General features: G+C 36.6%; 1 protein-coding gene across 3 annotated transcripts in view; it reads right to left on the reverse strand.

Annotated features, from left to right (window-relative positions):
* The window catches only part of FNIP1 (folliculin interacting protein 1), a 146961-nt gene that overhangs the window by 79812 nt on the left and 50808 nt on the right, over positions 1 to 16341 (reverse strand). For 2 of the 3 annotated variants that reach the window (XM_003980741.6, XM_003980742.6), the window contains exon 2: positions 6568 to 6694. The exons of the other annotated variant lie outside the window; for it this stretch is intronic. In XM_003980741.6, coding sequence (XP_003980790.1) covers positions 6568 to 6694 — 127 coding nt within the window. The remainder of the gene's footprint in view (positions 1 to 6567; positions 6695 to 16341) is intronic. 3 annotated transcript variants of the gene reach the window in all.

Here is a 16341-nt window from a genome sequence, read left to right on the forward strand (position 1 = left end):
AGCTGAAATACGCCTGTTCTGAAAAGCTATACATTGATCAATATAATTTTAACATTATAAGACATTTTAGCATGCAAAGTACTTTAATTTCTAACACAAAATCAAAGCATTCATGTAATTTATGAGTCACAAAATTAAAAAGATAAAATACACAGTTCCCTCATTTTCCCATTAAACCCATTAAATATATTCTAAAGAGGCAGTATTTTCTTTGCATGGAAACATAGAAAAAATCTGTTTATCCATCTAAGGTGCTGCCATGCTCTTCATAGAGAATTCCTTGGTTCAACCAAATCCAGATATGAATCAGTATGCCATTGTGAAAATTTTACCTGCCTTTCCCCCTCCCATCCCAAATAAAAAATACTCAATAAAGTGAATAAAGTGAATCACCTTTACAAAGAAAACTATCTGTCATGTGTTTTATTTAAACGGACCTCATTAAGTATTTTTACAGTGCTCATTTTTTTTTTTGTTTTGAGAGATTGAGTGTATTTAGGCATGCATGCAAGTGTGAGAGGGAAAAGGAGAGAGCGAATCCCAAGCAGGCTCCACTCCCAGTGTGAAACCCAATGCAGGGCTTGATCTCACAACCGTGAGGTCATGACCTAACCCAAAACCAAATTGGAAAATGCTGTCTCCCAAAGCTGCTTCCAAATTGGAAAATGTTAATTTCTTTTTGGTAAAGGGAAAAGAGTAAAGCAATTTCGTATGACTCACACTATAAAATTTAATTCTCCATTTATAATTTATAGTATTATTTTCTCAATTTTAAGAGAGAACTTTCTCAATAAAATTTCTGGTAAAAACACATGTCCAAATCAATATTTGTAATCCTTATCTTTGGTAGACTGTTTTAAACTAAGAAAGAGGAAGGATATGAGAAGTGACTTCAGTATTTATCATATGAAAATAGAATGTTGCTCTGCAAAGACAAGGTTGAATGATTTACCTTTATTCAGCAAACTGCTAATGTCTAAACTATCTCATCATTATGTATAGACTCAAATATTCTGTAAGAAGTAAAAACAAATAGATCATTTACTCACACAGTCCTTCTTTGCCTATGTAGAGCCCACATGATTTGAAGTTCCAAAGGTACAGTAATTGTAGATTTTTAAAAATCACTTAAAGATTCAAACAGCTTGCAATTTGGAGGAAACAATGAGTATTTTGATGTGATTCACAGTATTCAAAAGGAACATATGAAATCTTCATGGAAGTATTTACAGGATTTTGATAATAAACTTCCTAACTATAACTAAAATTGATCAAATCATATCCTGAGTACTTCTTACCACATGTGAGGCAGTAGGCAGTTTAGGAAACTAAGGTAAATAACAGATGAATGTTTTACTTTGTCTTTCTTTCCCAACTAATAATGAATGTGCATAAAAATATAGCTATAATATAGAAGTCTATGAACAAACTATGAATAAAGGATTATGAGAATTTTGATAGAAAAGGAATATACCTAGAAGAATCAGAAAGGAGTCATAAAGTTCTGATAAAATGAACCCTGAAAGTGGATAAATCTTCATCTAGGGAAATGGCACGGAGGATGAGGACATATGAAGCCAAGAGAGACTGGAGATATTCAAGGCTGTTTGATTTCTAGTCACCAGTGAGTCTAGAGAAGTTTGAGTTTTAGTTTTTCAGGGTTTATTGGTTTTTTTTGGGTTTTTGTTGGGGTTTTTTTGAGAGAGAGAAAGAAAGAGAGTGCAATGCAAGCGTGCATGAAAGAGTGTGGAGAGAATCTTAAGAAGGCTCTATGCTCAGTACAGAGCCCAACTCAGGGTTCAGTCTTAGGACCGTGAGATCATGACCTGAGCTCAACAGTTGGATGCTTAAGTAACTGAGCCACCCATGCACCCAGAGAACAGGTTTTTTAACTTTTTTTAATGTTTATTTATTTTGAGAGAGAAAGCGTGTACATACATGAGCAGGGGAGGCACAAAGAGAGAGGGAGAGAGAGAATCCCAAGCAGGTTCCGCACTGTCAGCACAGAGCCCAAGGTGGGACTCAGTCTCATGAACTGTGAGATGATGACCTAAGCTGAAATGAAGAGTCGAATGCTTAAATGACTGATTCACACAGGCACACCAAGAACAGTTTTGTGTTTTTTGCTTGTTTGTTTTTTAAGAGTAGGCTTACAGGAAAATTTCAGAAAAATGAGAAATGAGTGGGTGGTATGAGATTAGAGCCAGCAGACAGATTAATACCGAGACATAGAGAGAGGGAAAAGACCAAGAGACATGAAGCAAACCAAGAAGAGACATTAAGGAGACCAGGGGACAGAAAGGACAGACAGCCTGACGGTGAGGCAGAGAGACTGAGACAGCAACAGATGCTAAGAATGAAGAGTCAGAAAAAGAAAGAGACGACACAGACATGAAGGAGAAAGTAAAAGGATAATCATTTTGTTGGTGTTGTATAAAGGGGCTTTGTGAATGTCTGCAGACAAAGAAAAAAGTTAACCGCGAAAGACATCAGCAAGAGAGAAGACTAACAAGAACCAATTAAGCATCATTCCAGAAAAAGTGGGCGGGAAGGTTCAAGTAACAGCAGGAGTCAAGACTCACGAGGCTGCATAAGAAAAGAAGTAATAATGCTGACAAAACACACAACGAATAAGCATTAATCAAGATAAATAATAAATGAGAGGTCCTATGCTACAATGCAGTGGAACACTATCAAGCAAAGAAAACTCTCAATAAATACTTCCTTAAAAAATCAAAGTAATATATATCAATCAATTATCAATCTGTCAGCCTCAGTCTAGCTCTGCTGAGCTATCAGCAGTCTAAATACAAAGAAGACATGCTTATCACATATGCAACCTTAGATTTCAACTGTCTAACCATCCACAATTCTGTCACTATAAGGCTATATCTCATTACTCAACTATTCAAACCAAACTGTTGGATTTACCAACCACTTCCTTCTCCCTCATCCCCCACATCCAGCCATTCCCCTAACAGCAGCAACTGATTCTTTTCACTATATCTTTTAAACTGAAAGATAACTGACATATAACATTATATTAGTTTCTGGTGTACAACATAATGATTTTTTTAGATACTGCAAAATTACCTCCACAATAAACCTAGTTAACATCCATCAATATACACAGTCACCAATTTTTTTCGTGTGATGATAACTTTTACTCTTTTAACAACTTTCAAATACACAAGACAATATTTTTAAAGATAATCACCATTCTGGACATTACATCCCCATGACTTATTTTATAACTGGGAGTTTGTACCTTTTGACCCCTTTCACCCATTTTGCCCACTTCCCACCCTCTCCCTCTGGCAACCACTTCCTGTTATCTCTATTTAGGACCTTAATCTTTTTTGGGGGGATTCTACATATAAGCAAAATCATAAAGTATTTATCTTTATCTGACTTATTTTACTTAGAATAATGCCCTCAAGATCTATCCATACTGTCACAAATGGCAAAAGTATCTTCTATTTTATGGCTGTTAACACATTTTCTTTCATTCATCCAATGATGTAAACTTTGGTTGCTTTCATGTCTTGGCTATTGTATATAATGCTACAATAAACATAGGGTGCATTTATCTTTTTGAAGTGTTTTCACCGGGTAAATATGCAAGAGCAGAATTGTTAGATAACATAGTAGTTCTATTTGTAATTTTTTGAGGATCCCCCTACTGTTTTCCATACTGGCTACACCAATTTACATCCCCATAAACAGTTCACAAGAGTTCCGTTTTCTCTACACCCTCAACAACACTTGTTATTTTTTAAATTTTTTCAATCTTTATTTATTTTTGAGAGGGAGAGAGAGAGAAACAGAGCGTGAGCAGGGGAGGGGCGGACAGAGAAGGAGACACAGAATCGGAAGCAGGCTCCAGGCTCTGAGCGGTCGGCAGCGAGCCTGACACGGGGCTCGAACTCACAAACTGCAAGTTCATGACCAGAGTTGAAGTCGGACACTTAACCAACTGAACCAACCAGGCGCCCCTCTTGTCTTTTTAAAAATAGCCATTCTGACAAGTGTGAGACAATATCTCATTGCGGTTTTGATTTGCATTTCCCTGATGATTAATGATGCTGAGCACCTTTCCCTGTACTACTGGCCACTCGTAAGTCTTCTTTGGAAAAATTCTATACAGATCTTGTGTCCATTTCTTAATTGCACTGGTTTATTGTTTTTTCTGTTTTGTTTTTGTTTTTTGCTATTGAGTTCCTTATATTTTTTGGATTTTAACCCCTTATTGGATATAAGACTTGTAAATATTTTCTCCCATCAGTAGTCACTGCCCATGTTTTCTTTTAGGAGTTTTATGCTTCCAGGTCTTATGTTTAAGTCTTTAATCCATCTGGAGTCAGTTTTTGTGTACAGTGTTAGATAGTGGTCTAGTTTCATTCTTTTGTATGTGACGGTGCAGTTTTCCCAACATTTACTGAAGAGACTGTCCTTTTCCCTTGTATATTCTTGGCTCCTTTGTCATAGAGTAACTGATTATATATGCATGGGTTTATATCTGGGCTCTCTACCAAAATGATTTTTTGAAATGTTAAAAAGATTCTGGTAGTGGCTTCCCTCTCCATTTAGAACTTAATCTAAATTTCTAACCCAGAGACTGATAAAGCCCTAAATACTCTGGCTCCTGCTGTCTCTCTCCAATTTCATCTCTAGCTACTTTACATACTACTTGCTATCAATCCAGACTGACATTCTTTTAGTTCCTTCAATTCATGAAGCTTCTAAGTCACTTTGTAGTCTGCATTTGTAAGTCCTTCTACCAGGAATATTCATCCCCTATTCCATGCCTTGGGTTTCTTCAGATGTCAGCTGGAATTTCACTTCCTCAATGAGACCTCTTAATACCCCTACATCCAAAATGAGGAAAACTGGTTCCCTTCCTAGGTAATCTCATAAGCATTCTGTGTGTTTCGTTCACAGCACTTCATCACAATTTGGTATTATTTATTTGTGTACTTATTTGTTCAGTGTCTACTTCCCCTAAAAGGATACCTTATTGTAGGTACCAAGGAGCAAAGACTGCTAAATCTCCAAGTGCCTAGTACTTATAAATCTTTAGTTACTTGCACATATAAGCAATATTTTAAGAACATTCTGCAATGCTCTTTTCTAATCAGATTGAAAAAAGTATCCAAAGAATGGCTAAGAAATCTAAACAAAGCACCATCTCCAGAAAACTGAGAAATGTGTTAGTAATTAGAAGGGACATTGTAAAACACGGCAATGAAATTAACTCAAAAATTAGTCAAGTTTCTATTATATGCCACTGTAGTGGATGCTGAGGATGCAATTGTAAATAAAATAGACTATGGCCAATATATCAAATATTTTTAATAACACAAAATCTCAAATATAAACTCCTAAGTCTCAAAAAATGAGTATTTGTTGGCTTTAACAGACAATTCTAGGAAAAGCTTTCCCAAAGCATTTTGTTTCCAGTTATTTAGCAAAATGTTAGTAAAAATTATTAATTTAGAGGAAGGGAGAAAACACTGTTCCAGGGTTTGATTTCCACATTAGAGATGTACAGAATGAGTCTTTAGCAGTAGAAGAAGTAAAGATAATAGCAATCACCTAGGTTTTTGTGAAAATTAGTAATGGATGGGAAACCTCACTAAAATGGAGTCAGAGGGTTCAGCAGGAGTAGCGCTCATGCCCTAGCACTCATACCTAACTGCAGACTCAACAGGAAGAGACAGACTTGACCTTACAGGCACTTGACCCTGCATGAGGATGGTACTCCACTACTCCACCCAAGGAATAGACACGTTCCTCATTCTTCTCACCCCAGTGCCACCCACGGGTAGCTCCACCAATGAGAAGCCACGACACTTCAAACTCCCCAGTTTACCCCAATGGACTTTTTGTTCTGAACCACCTTCCCAACTTACCCTTTTTCTCCTTAAAAAAGCATGTCTCTCCTTTGTTCCTTAGACTTACCTATGGTTTTGCTTCAGCTTGTTTGTCCCGGATTACAATTTTTTTTATTCCCAAATAAACCCACATTTTGCTAGTAAAATAACTAGCATATCTATTTTTAAGGTTAACATTTTCTAGGACAACCAAGTGAATGTCCATGTACTACTCTTAAACTAGTCATAATATATTTCAAAATATGACATCGAAAGTTAACAAAATAGGTGCTCTTTTTACGACGGTAGAGCAGGGGGAAATATCATGCACTAAGGGCTAGATGTAACATGCTTTGCTCCTTCAGACAAATAAATTCACCTCTCTAGGTCACACTTCTCACAACTGTAAGATGGGAGTTTGGACCAGATCCTCTATAAGGATCTCTGAAGCTCTAGTCATATCTCACAATACAATTATATAGGAAAATAAATAATCAAATTAAAATGTTCTCTGGTGACAGAATGATAATAAAGTTCTTTCATTTAAAATTTTTCAAAATCACAGCTCTAAATTTTGAAAATATGATAAAGATGTTTTGTAACGACAAAAGTGTCATAATTGAAATTTCACTCCTTCTTTCTTGAATTATAATATGTGACATTAAATTTCAACCAAATCAATAATGATGCTCACCGATACTGATATGTCCTCATTTTTTCTCTTAACACTGGAGTCAAACAAGACATTTCTCCCTCGTCTTTCACAGTCTTGATACACAATCAGTCGAATTTGGCTTGGATCAAACTCTGGCAAAGGCCAACTTCAAAGAAAAATAAAGATCCATTAGTTACTCTAATAAATACTCCACATAAATTCCTAGAAATAAAATCTATATAATAAAACCCTAAGTTGTGGTATTGCTATAGAATATATAGCAGCTCTTTCTATTAAATACTATCAGTTAGTTTAGGACTAAAAACTCATACGGCAATGACATTTTAGATTAAAAAGTAAAAACAAAAGTTCTAGGAAATGTATATAAAATATAGTCATCCCATATGAATCTAAAAATGGTTAACTTAATAAAAATATGTGGCTACACTTAATGTAATGAAAATACAAATTGTTTCATGGCATGGACCCAGGTGGCTTAATGCTAACCCACATTTTTAAACAGTTTTATTCTGATTCTTTATATATAAATGTAAAAACAGAAACAGTTTTCAGATTAAGTAACAGCAGCTAATTACTTATAGAAACAATAACAAGTAAAAAAAAATAAGGAATGACCAAATGCAGTTGAAATTCTCATATAAAGCTCGTGTGAATAAAAACTGGCTCAATTTCCTTAGAGAGCAGTTTTTTATTTTACTTTATTTTACTATTTTATTTTATTTTATTTTATTTTATTTTATTTTATGTTTATTTATTTTGAGAGAGACAGAGAGCATGTGCGCAAGTGGAGGTAGGGGCAGAGAGAGAGGAGAGAAAGAGAATACCAAGCAGGCTCCACACTGACAGGGCTCAAACTCACCAATCGTGAGATCATGACACAAGCCAAAATCAAGTCAGACACTTAACCAACTGAGCCACTCAGGCACCCTGGCAAGTAGACTTTTTCTAAATTCCTATATCCAACTCTTTAGTTCCCATGTTCCTCTGATGAGCCTTTCCAATCAAGCTTTTTTGATGTTTTTAAAGTTTATTTATTTATTTTGAGAGAGAGACAGTGTGAGCAGTGGAGGGGCAGAGAAAGAGGGAAACTCTCAAACAGGCTTCACACTCAGCGCTGAGCCTGATGCAAGGCTTAATCCCAGAACCAGAAAATCATGACCTGAGTCGAAATCAAGAGTTGGACACTCAACCGAGCCCCCAGGCACCCCTTAAAATACATATAATAAATAGACAAAATCTAGTAAAACTGATTTTTAGTTTTACTAGCAATTCCGTGCCATGCCATTACACAATAATCTTCATAACAGCACTGTTATGGAAACAATGCAAATGTTTATCAAGAGTAGAATGGATAAACATATTATCGTATACTCAGACTATGAATATATGTATATATTCAGACACAATAAATACAATGAATGAACTTCAACTACAGACAAAAACATAGATCAACCCTGAGTAAAAGAAATTAGACAATGGTATGCTCACACAAAACACACACACACAGTTACTGTATTTTTCCATTTACACAAAGTTTAAATCAGGTTAAGTTTTACATACAGATGCATATTTAGTTTTTAAAACTATAAGGAAAATGAAGGGATACCTTCAAAAGTTTGAGAGTGGTTACCTCTGGGGATAAGGCTGGAGGTGGTGGTGGTATAACCAGAAAGGTACACACCAGGTAGACTGGGCACTATGTTCTATTTTTAGACTGGACAGTGCTTACATCAATATTCACTCTAGAGTATTAAAAAAAGCCACTTCTTTGGTTTATGTATGTTTACATATGCATTCTTTGTCATAATTTAAAAAGATTAAAGAAATGAGTAGATAAGGGAAAAGAGAGAAAAAGAGAAAACAATGAACTGTATGGTAAAGATACCTATCCAGTGAACTGAATACAATGCAATACACCTGATGGGACAGTTGCTAACTGCTATTCCAGGGGCTATGTGTTTACTTAATGTCAGGATGAACGGTCAATTCCTCACAATCCATCAGTTACAACTCGTGACTGGGTTCCTTCACCTCCTTAAGAGAATCATAACACTTAATGCATCTTAAATGACCCATAACTGGCAACATAAAATATCTTCATTCCAAATTCTTGACAGTAAATACAATTTTAATTTTCTCCTGTCTAATCCTTATAAACATCTGTATTAAGAACTGATTTACTGGGGTGCCTGAGTGGTTCAGTCAGTTAAGCATCCAACTTTGGCTCAGGTCATGATCTCACGGTTCGTGAGTTCGAGCCCGGCATCGGGCTCTGGACTAACAGCGCAGAGCCTGGGGCCTGCTTCAGATTCTGTGTCTCCCTCTATCTGCCCCTCCGCTGCTTGCACTCTGTCTCTCGCATTGTCTCAAAAATAAATAAACATTAAAAAAATTTTTTTAACTGACTTACCAAACTGTGGCTTGCTGTTATGCAAAGGAAACTATAAAAGAATACACACCAACATATAGGTAAGAGGAAAGAGGTCTTATGGAAACTAGAAAGAACATTTTCGACAGGAAGAAGAAATACCAGGGCAGTCACTAAAAAGCACCCACTAGTTATAGAACAAAGAAGTCTGTGGGGACCATGGCAAAGACACTTCTAAGGAAGTTCAACACATTGCAGAGGATTGAAGAATGAATAGGAACAGAGAAAATACCGAATTTAGGACAAATGTCAAGGAAATAAAGAAAGACATGAAATCATGGAGGGACAGCTTTTTTGTTATTAAAAAGGACACATGTGAACATATTTACATACTGCTGACGATGAATATAAAGTGGAAGAGAGATGATGACAGATACAGCAAAGCCTCCAAAGAAGTAGAGTTGGATAGATATAGACTACAGGTGAAAGGATTCACATCAAACAGGAGAAAGGATAATCCATGCACTAGGATGGAAATAAAGGAGGCAAAGATGGACATGCATCTAGAAAGAACTGTAAATATAAAGGTAAGATGTTGAGAAAATTCATTCTAACAGCTCTAATTTCTTTGTAAAATAGATGAAGGGAAATAAAAGTTGTAAAATGCAGGAAAAGTAGAGAGTAAAATAGAGAAGAACAGTGATGTGGGAATGAAAACTACGATGACTAGGAAACATAAGGTTTCTGGGAAATTCAGGAAGTCTACATGATGTTCAAGACTATGAATATATACCTGCCACCAACTACACAGTTAAGTCATTTTTTCTAACAAACACTCCTATTCTTGAATTTGGATCAGATTGAGCCAAGGCAAGGATTATGATAGGGAGACAGGACAAAAACAAAGGGGAGCCTGGGAGATAGAACAAAAGACTGACAAAAATATACCTGGAATGATGGACAGTGAAATCTAGGCTCGTTAGGTAAGAAAGTGAGGAGGGGGGAAGCTAACAGATTAGAAGAAAATGAAGGCAGTGAGGTCAAAGTGCTGAAATAATATGAAGAGCTATGGGGGGAGGCAGGAAGACAAGGACTAGAAAACCATCATCATAGGGTAGAATACTAGACTTAAGACACTAGAGGTTTAAGATATTAACTATTAGAATGAATAGTTCATTCATTCATTCAATACAAATATGTGCCTACCAAGTGCCAAGCACTGGTTAGGGCAAGTTAGGTAAGAACCTGCTGTGGAAGCAAGAAACAGCAAGAGCAAAGTAAAAAAGAAATGGACATGGTAACTTCAGATAAATAGCTGATGAAATAAAGAAATCAAAACAAGGAATCAATAAACTGTGATAGAATGTGGTAGTAAGGATATGCTATGTGAGTCAGTAAGGTATATTCATTTTTTTTAAGTGCATATCTGGACGAAATGTTCTGAAGAAAATGAAAACTTAGGCTTTGCTAGATGTAGAGTATTCCAACAGAGCTGGAATGAGCAGTGGCCACCATCTCATTCATCCAACACCCTGTGATCTCAAGATACACAAAGAATAAAATCTAAATTCCTTTGCTTAGATGTAAAAATGACCAAAATCCGGCCCTGATCTACCTTTCCAGACTTCCTTCATGTTACCCATAGTATCAACACAATGATCTCAAAGGTGCAAAGACATACCACACAATTTCACAGTTCCATACCTTTGTATGAGTTACTACCTCCACCTGAAATATCCTCAACCACCTTGGCAAAACTCCCATTCATTCTTAAAGATCTAGCTTAAATGTCACCTCTGTGGAAGCTCTTTAGTAATTCCACCAGCAGAGTTAGCTGTTGACTTCTGAGATTACAATGACTTTAGATTAGAAATCTAGTAATACTTTCCACACTGTACTTTTTATCTGTTCACATTTTCTCCCACTAGAAAGAGAGATCTCCATAAGGAAAGCTTACTTATCTTTGTTTAGTTTTGTTTTTTTTTTTAAGTTTATTTATTTATTTTGAGAGAGAAAGGGACAGCACAAGTGGGGGAGCGGCAGAGACAGAGAGAGAGAAAGAATCCCAAACAGGCTCCATGTTGCCAGCACAGAGCCCAACTTGGGGTTCAAACTCACAAAACCATGAGATCATGACCTGAGCTGAAACCAAGAGTCAGACACAACCTACTGAGCCATCCAGGAACCCCTCATCTTTGAATTCCTAGATCCAAGCACATTAAATAAGTAAAACAACATAATCTCAAGAAACCGGTCAGTTACGCATCCAGCTCTTGATCTCAGCTCAGCTCAGGTCATGATCTCACAGTTCTTGAGTTCGAGCCCTACAATGGGATGTGTGCTGATGGCGCAGAGCCTGCTTGGGATTCTGTCTCTCCTTTTCTCTGCCCCTCCCTCGCTTGGGTTCTCTCTCTCTCTCTCTCAAAATAAATAAACTTGAATGAGTGAATGAATAAATAAATAAATAAATAAATAAATAAATAAATAAATAAAAGATTGATAAAATAGACTAGATCAAAATTTAAAACCTGAATATCAAAAGAGAGTTAAAAAAAAAAAGGCCAGCCATTAACTGGAAGAAAGTATTTCAAATGTATATAACTGAGGAAAGGATTTGTATACAAAGAACTACAAAGCAATAAAATAATCCAATTTTAAAATGGGATCAAAAGACTGGAGCATTTTACATAAGTATGTATGTGAATAATGAATGATCAAAAGCACATGGAAAAGATGCTATCAGTACCAATCATTAGAGAAATGCAACTTAGAACCCTCCACAGCTACTAAAATAGCTAATATTAAAAGGACTAATACACCAGTTGATGGTAAGAATACGAAGCACTTGGAATTCTCATACACTGTTAGTAAGAGCATAAAAGGAGACAACCATTTGGTAAAATTACTTGGCAGCTATGACCCAGCAATTATTCTCATAGTACTTGACAAGAGAAATAAAAATTTATGTTCCCAGAAATGCCCCCTCCGGTTTTATTCATCATAGCAAAAAAACTGGGAACAGCATAAATGATCATTAATGGGAGAATGAATACACAACCTAGAATGTACATTTCTACAATGAAATACCACTCCAAAATAACGAGCAATGTGCCACTGATAACACAGTAACATAGATGAACCCTAAAAACATTGTTAAGTGAAAAAATCCAGACACAGAAGCATACATATTGTTGTTGTTGTTTTTTAACATTTATTTATTTTAGAGAAGCAGAGACAGAGCATGAGCAGGGGAGGGGCAGAGAGAGAAGGAGACAAAATCTGAAGCAGGCCCCAGGCTCTGAGCAATCAGCGTAGAGTCCAATGTGGGGCGCAAATTTACAAGCCAAGAGATCATGTCCTGAGCCAATTGAGCCACCCAGCTGCTCCAGAAGCATACATACATATTGTTAATTTCATGTATATGTAGTTCTAGAACAGATAAAACTCATCCATGCTGAGAGAAACCCAAACAGTGGTTGGTCAGAGGTGGAGGGAGCAAGGGGGAATGGACTAGAAAAGTGCATGAAGGAACTTTACGGAGTAACTGAAATATTCTAGATCTTGATTGGGGTTTTAGTTAAACAGGCATATGTATACATTTTTCAAAATTAATCACATTATACACTTAGAATTATGTGTATTTTATGTAAATTTTTAAAAAGAGGATTAAAAAATAATAAAAATAAATTTGAAAATTAAAGAGGATTGGAGGGAGAAAAACAACACTGTATGTAACCAAACTGTATTTACATTACAGACTTCTCATTAAAACAGAGATATTAAACATTTACCACACTAAAAGCACAATGCCAGGTGCTGGGAATATATCTGTTGTCACATTCTTTATCTATGTATTCTTTCACTGACTTAAAAGCATTCATTAAGCATGAAAGGAAAAGATAACTATACCATGAGAAGGTTGATAGTCTAACAGAAAAATAATCAATTTATCAATCTGATATAGTCTATGACTGAGGCAAACTTAAAATCTAGTCAAGACATTTGCATAGGGAGGTCAGTAAGGACTCACTAAAAATTAATAGTAAATGATACACAATAAATAATAAAATTTAACACACATTATCTATTATATACCAACTACTGTTCTAAGTGCATTACATGTGTTGATTCATTTAATCTTCACATTAATTCATTTGATCTTCGTAACAACTCTATTCCTATTTTATAGGTAAGAAAACTAAGGCAGGGAGAGATTAAGTAACTTGCCCAAAATGACATAGCTACCTACTAAAAATAGCAATGCTGGGTTTAGATTCCAAGTAGTATGTCTGTGGAGTACAGGATCTTAACGATTATTATGTACTATAGATTAAGCAGGAAGTACTACTTAAAGCTAACCATTCTCTTCACTGAAAGAAGAAAACAGCATGTGTTGTAATTCTTAGTGACTGTAGCTCAGGAGCCTGCAGTGTAGTTTGTAGCAAACTACAAAGGCAGGCTGGAGCCAGATCACTCAGAAGCACTTCACAGAAACAGAAACACAAAAGAACCTGATCACTCAGGCAGTGAATAAACAAGGGTGTCAAACAGGTGAAAAGATCATTTGTGCATTTCAGAAAATCACATTGACAGAAAATCACATTGAGAACTGACTAGAATGGGAGGTCTAGAGGTAAGATAAACTTAACAAAACAGCACTGAAGACAGAAAGAAAGGGACAGAGTTAGTTATTATTTAGGAGACAGACATGACCTGAAAGACTGTATATGAAGAGTGAGGAAAGAGGATGGCTGACTCTCAGGTTTCCAATTTGATGAAAACAGGTATCATTAACCAAGGTGGAGAATACAGGGGGAAAGCAAGTTTGGGATAAGGGCATAAACAGACTGAGTTTGGAGAGTCTGAAACACAGCTGCAGAAAAGTGTTCAAGAGACTGATGAAAAAATGGTCTGGAGCGTAGGAAGAAAGCTGAGACTAGAGTTTTGGACAAAGGAATTACTGACACGTGTTGGTACTGAAATTATTCAGGAAGAACATATTAGTTGAAAAGAGAAAACAAAGTGAAGGACCAATAAACTATAATTTTAGGACACGGCAATAATTAAAGGACAGGTAGAAAAAAAGCAGAGAAGCCAGGGAAGATCAGTAAAGACAGACCACTAGAGAGAAAAAAGAAAACCCATGGTAAGAGGTTATTTCGAAAGTCAAGGAAGATCTAAAAAGAAAAAAAAAGTCAAGAATATTAAGATAAAGGAATACCGTACAGTACCAAAAGCCAAATTTATAAAGGCTAAAAGTGCCCATGGGATTTGTCAATTTGGGGGTCTTTGGTACTCTTGCAAGAACACTTTCAGTGGAAAAGTGCGATGGGGTGGGGGTAATCACACAGCAATGGCAATGGAATGAAGGGAAAAGAGCTGAGACAATTAAGATAGTAAGTATGTGTGCTATTTGCAAAGGTTTCCCTGTGAAAAGGGAAGAGACAGGAATAACGTGCCCATATAATTCACCACATACACTGCAGAGTTTTAAATGTAAAGGAAGATCCTAAACACACAGGAGTAAACTGAGATTATCTTGGCAACCAAAGTCTATAGTCACCCCAAACAGGTAGGTGAAGTAGGGGCACCTGGGTGGCTCAGTCGGTTGAGCGTCTGACTTCGGCTCAGGTCATAATCTCACATTTTGCGGGTTCGAGCCCCGAATCAGGCTCTGTGCTGACCGCTTGCTCAAAGCCTGGAGCCTGCTTCGGATACTGTGTCTCCTTCTCTCTATGCCCCTCCCCCGCTCACGCTTTGTCTCATTCTGTTTCTCAAAAATAAACAAATGTAAAAAAAAAATTACAAAAAAAAAAGAAAAAGAGGTGAAGCTACAAGAGGCTTTTTTTTAAAGAAAAAAATGTAGACAGATCTTCATATATCTTTTATACACATATATATATTCTTTTATTCTATCTACCTATCTTTATATCTAAAAAGGGTATACACCTAAATGTATGTATTTCCAAATTTATGAGAAGGTAGCAGAGAAACAGTTTAAAAAAGCAACCAGAGAAAACTGTTGGACTAAGATTCCAAAAAAATTAGGACACAGTATCCTGGGTAAGGCTAATGAACTACAAAGTACACTTACTGAGGCAAGAAAAAAAGGATCTACAAATGAAAATTACTGCAGATAGGTTTTCAGGTTGAAGAGACTAGAAACTAAGCATTTGTACTGATCACTTCTGTTTTTTCTAAAAAGTAGAAGTCAAGCATGTACCTAAATATATATGAGATAGATGTGTGGCCTGAACTGGGGTATAGGGTTTGAGAGATAAAGGTCTGACAAAGTCATCAAAAAAAAAAAAAAAAAAGAAAGAAAAAAAAGCAGGGGGTGGGGTGGGGTGGAGTGAGGTGGGGTGGGGTGGGGTAGTGCTAACCTAAGAAAAGCATAAGCCAAAGCACTATCAAGCCAGCAGAGCTAAAAACTATAAATCTGTGATAGGACTAATTTTTTCAACTATCACAAGTTAACCTAGGTACGGAAGGGGCAAAAGTAGACAATGGATTTAACAGGAAATCTTCTGAGTAGCTGCAACGGAAAACCAGGGGCAAGGCTGTTAAGAGTGACATTGAGAAAGAAATTCTGGACACATGGTCAGGATGGAGGTGATGGAAGGAAAACAAAACAAAACAAAAAAACAGTAGTCTCAATGAAGTTAGAGAGCAAATTTATATGAGAGATCAAAGGATATGAAGTTGTGGTCAGAAAAGGAGCATCCCAAAAAGAGAGTAGAGTCAGTTCATACTTAGGCTCAAGGCATAGCTAAGAACAGATCAAGGTAGACAGTAGGAGAAAGAGAGTAAGAGGAGGTACTGTGAAGCCAGAATGTTAGATGTGTGGGTTGCCCAAGACGATGGTGCAAAGTGATCAGGAAAGAAACGCTATCACCTAAATGTCAAAGTTCTTGAAGAATACGAGGGAGCCATCTGGTAGAAGGTCAGCAGTGGATGCCATCAATAAAATAGAGCAAAGTGTGTTCTTATGGCAAAGGCCTCAGAAAAGAAGAGGTTTTCATGAGAGGACAAGAACAATCTGCCAGCAATAATATGGGCCAAGTTCCTACAGCCAGTATTGGGTAGTGTGTGGAAAAATAAACACCCATACTGAAAGGGCAAAAGGAGGAATTACGGCCCATGATAACAAAAATGTGGAGAAATTGCAAAGAAAATGAAAACACAAAGAAGGAATTCTAAATGGTGCAGAGAAAAGGCAGCACAGGCATTAATGGATGGGGAAGGGAATGATGGGGACATGAAGAAGGCTCAATACCTGCAGGGCTCAGACTGTGGGATATGCCTGAATAAGAACAGAGATGTAAATAACACAGCTTTATATTTAAATAGAAATCTTGTGTGAAGTTGTTTTGACAACAGAAGGTCTTACAGTCATTCACTGTTTAGAAAAAAAAAAAATGTCT

Source organism: Felis catus, chromosome A1, assembly GCF_018350175.1.
Source record: "Felis catus isolate Fca126 chromosome A1, F.catus_Fca126_mat1.0, whole genome shotgun sequence".
Classification (NCBI taxonomy): domain Eukaryota; kingdom Metazoa; phylum Chordata; class Mammalia; order Carnivora; family Felidae; genus Felis; species Felis catus.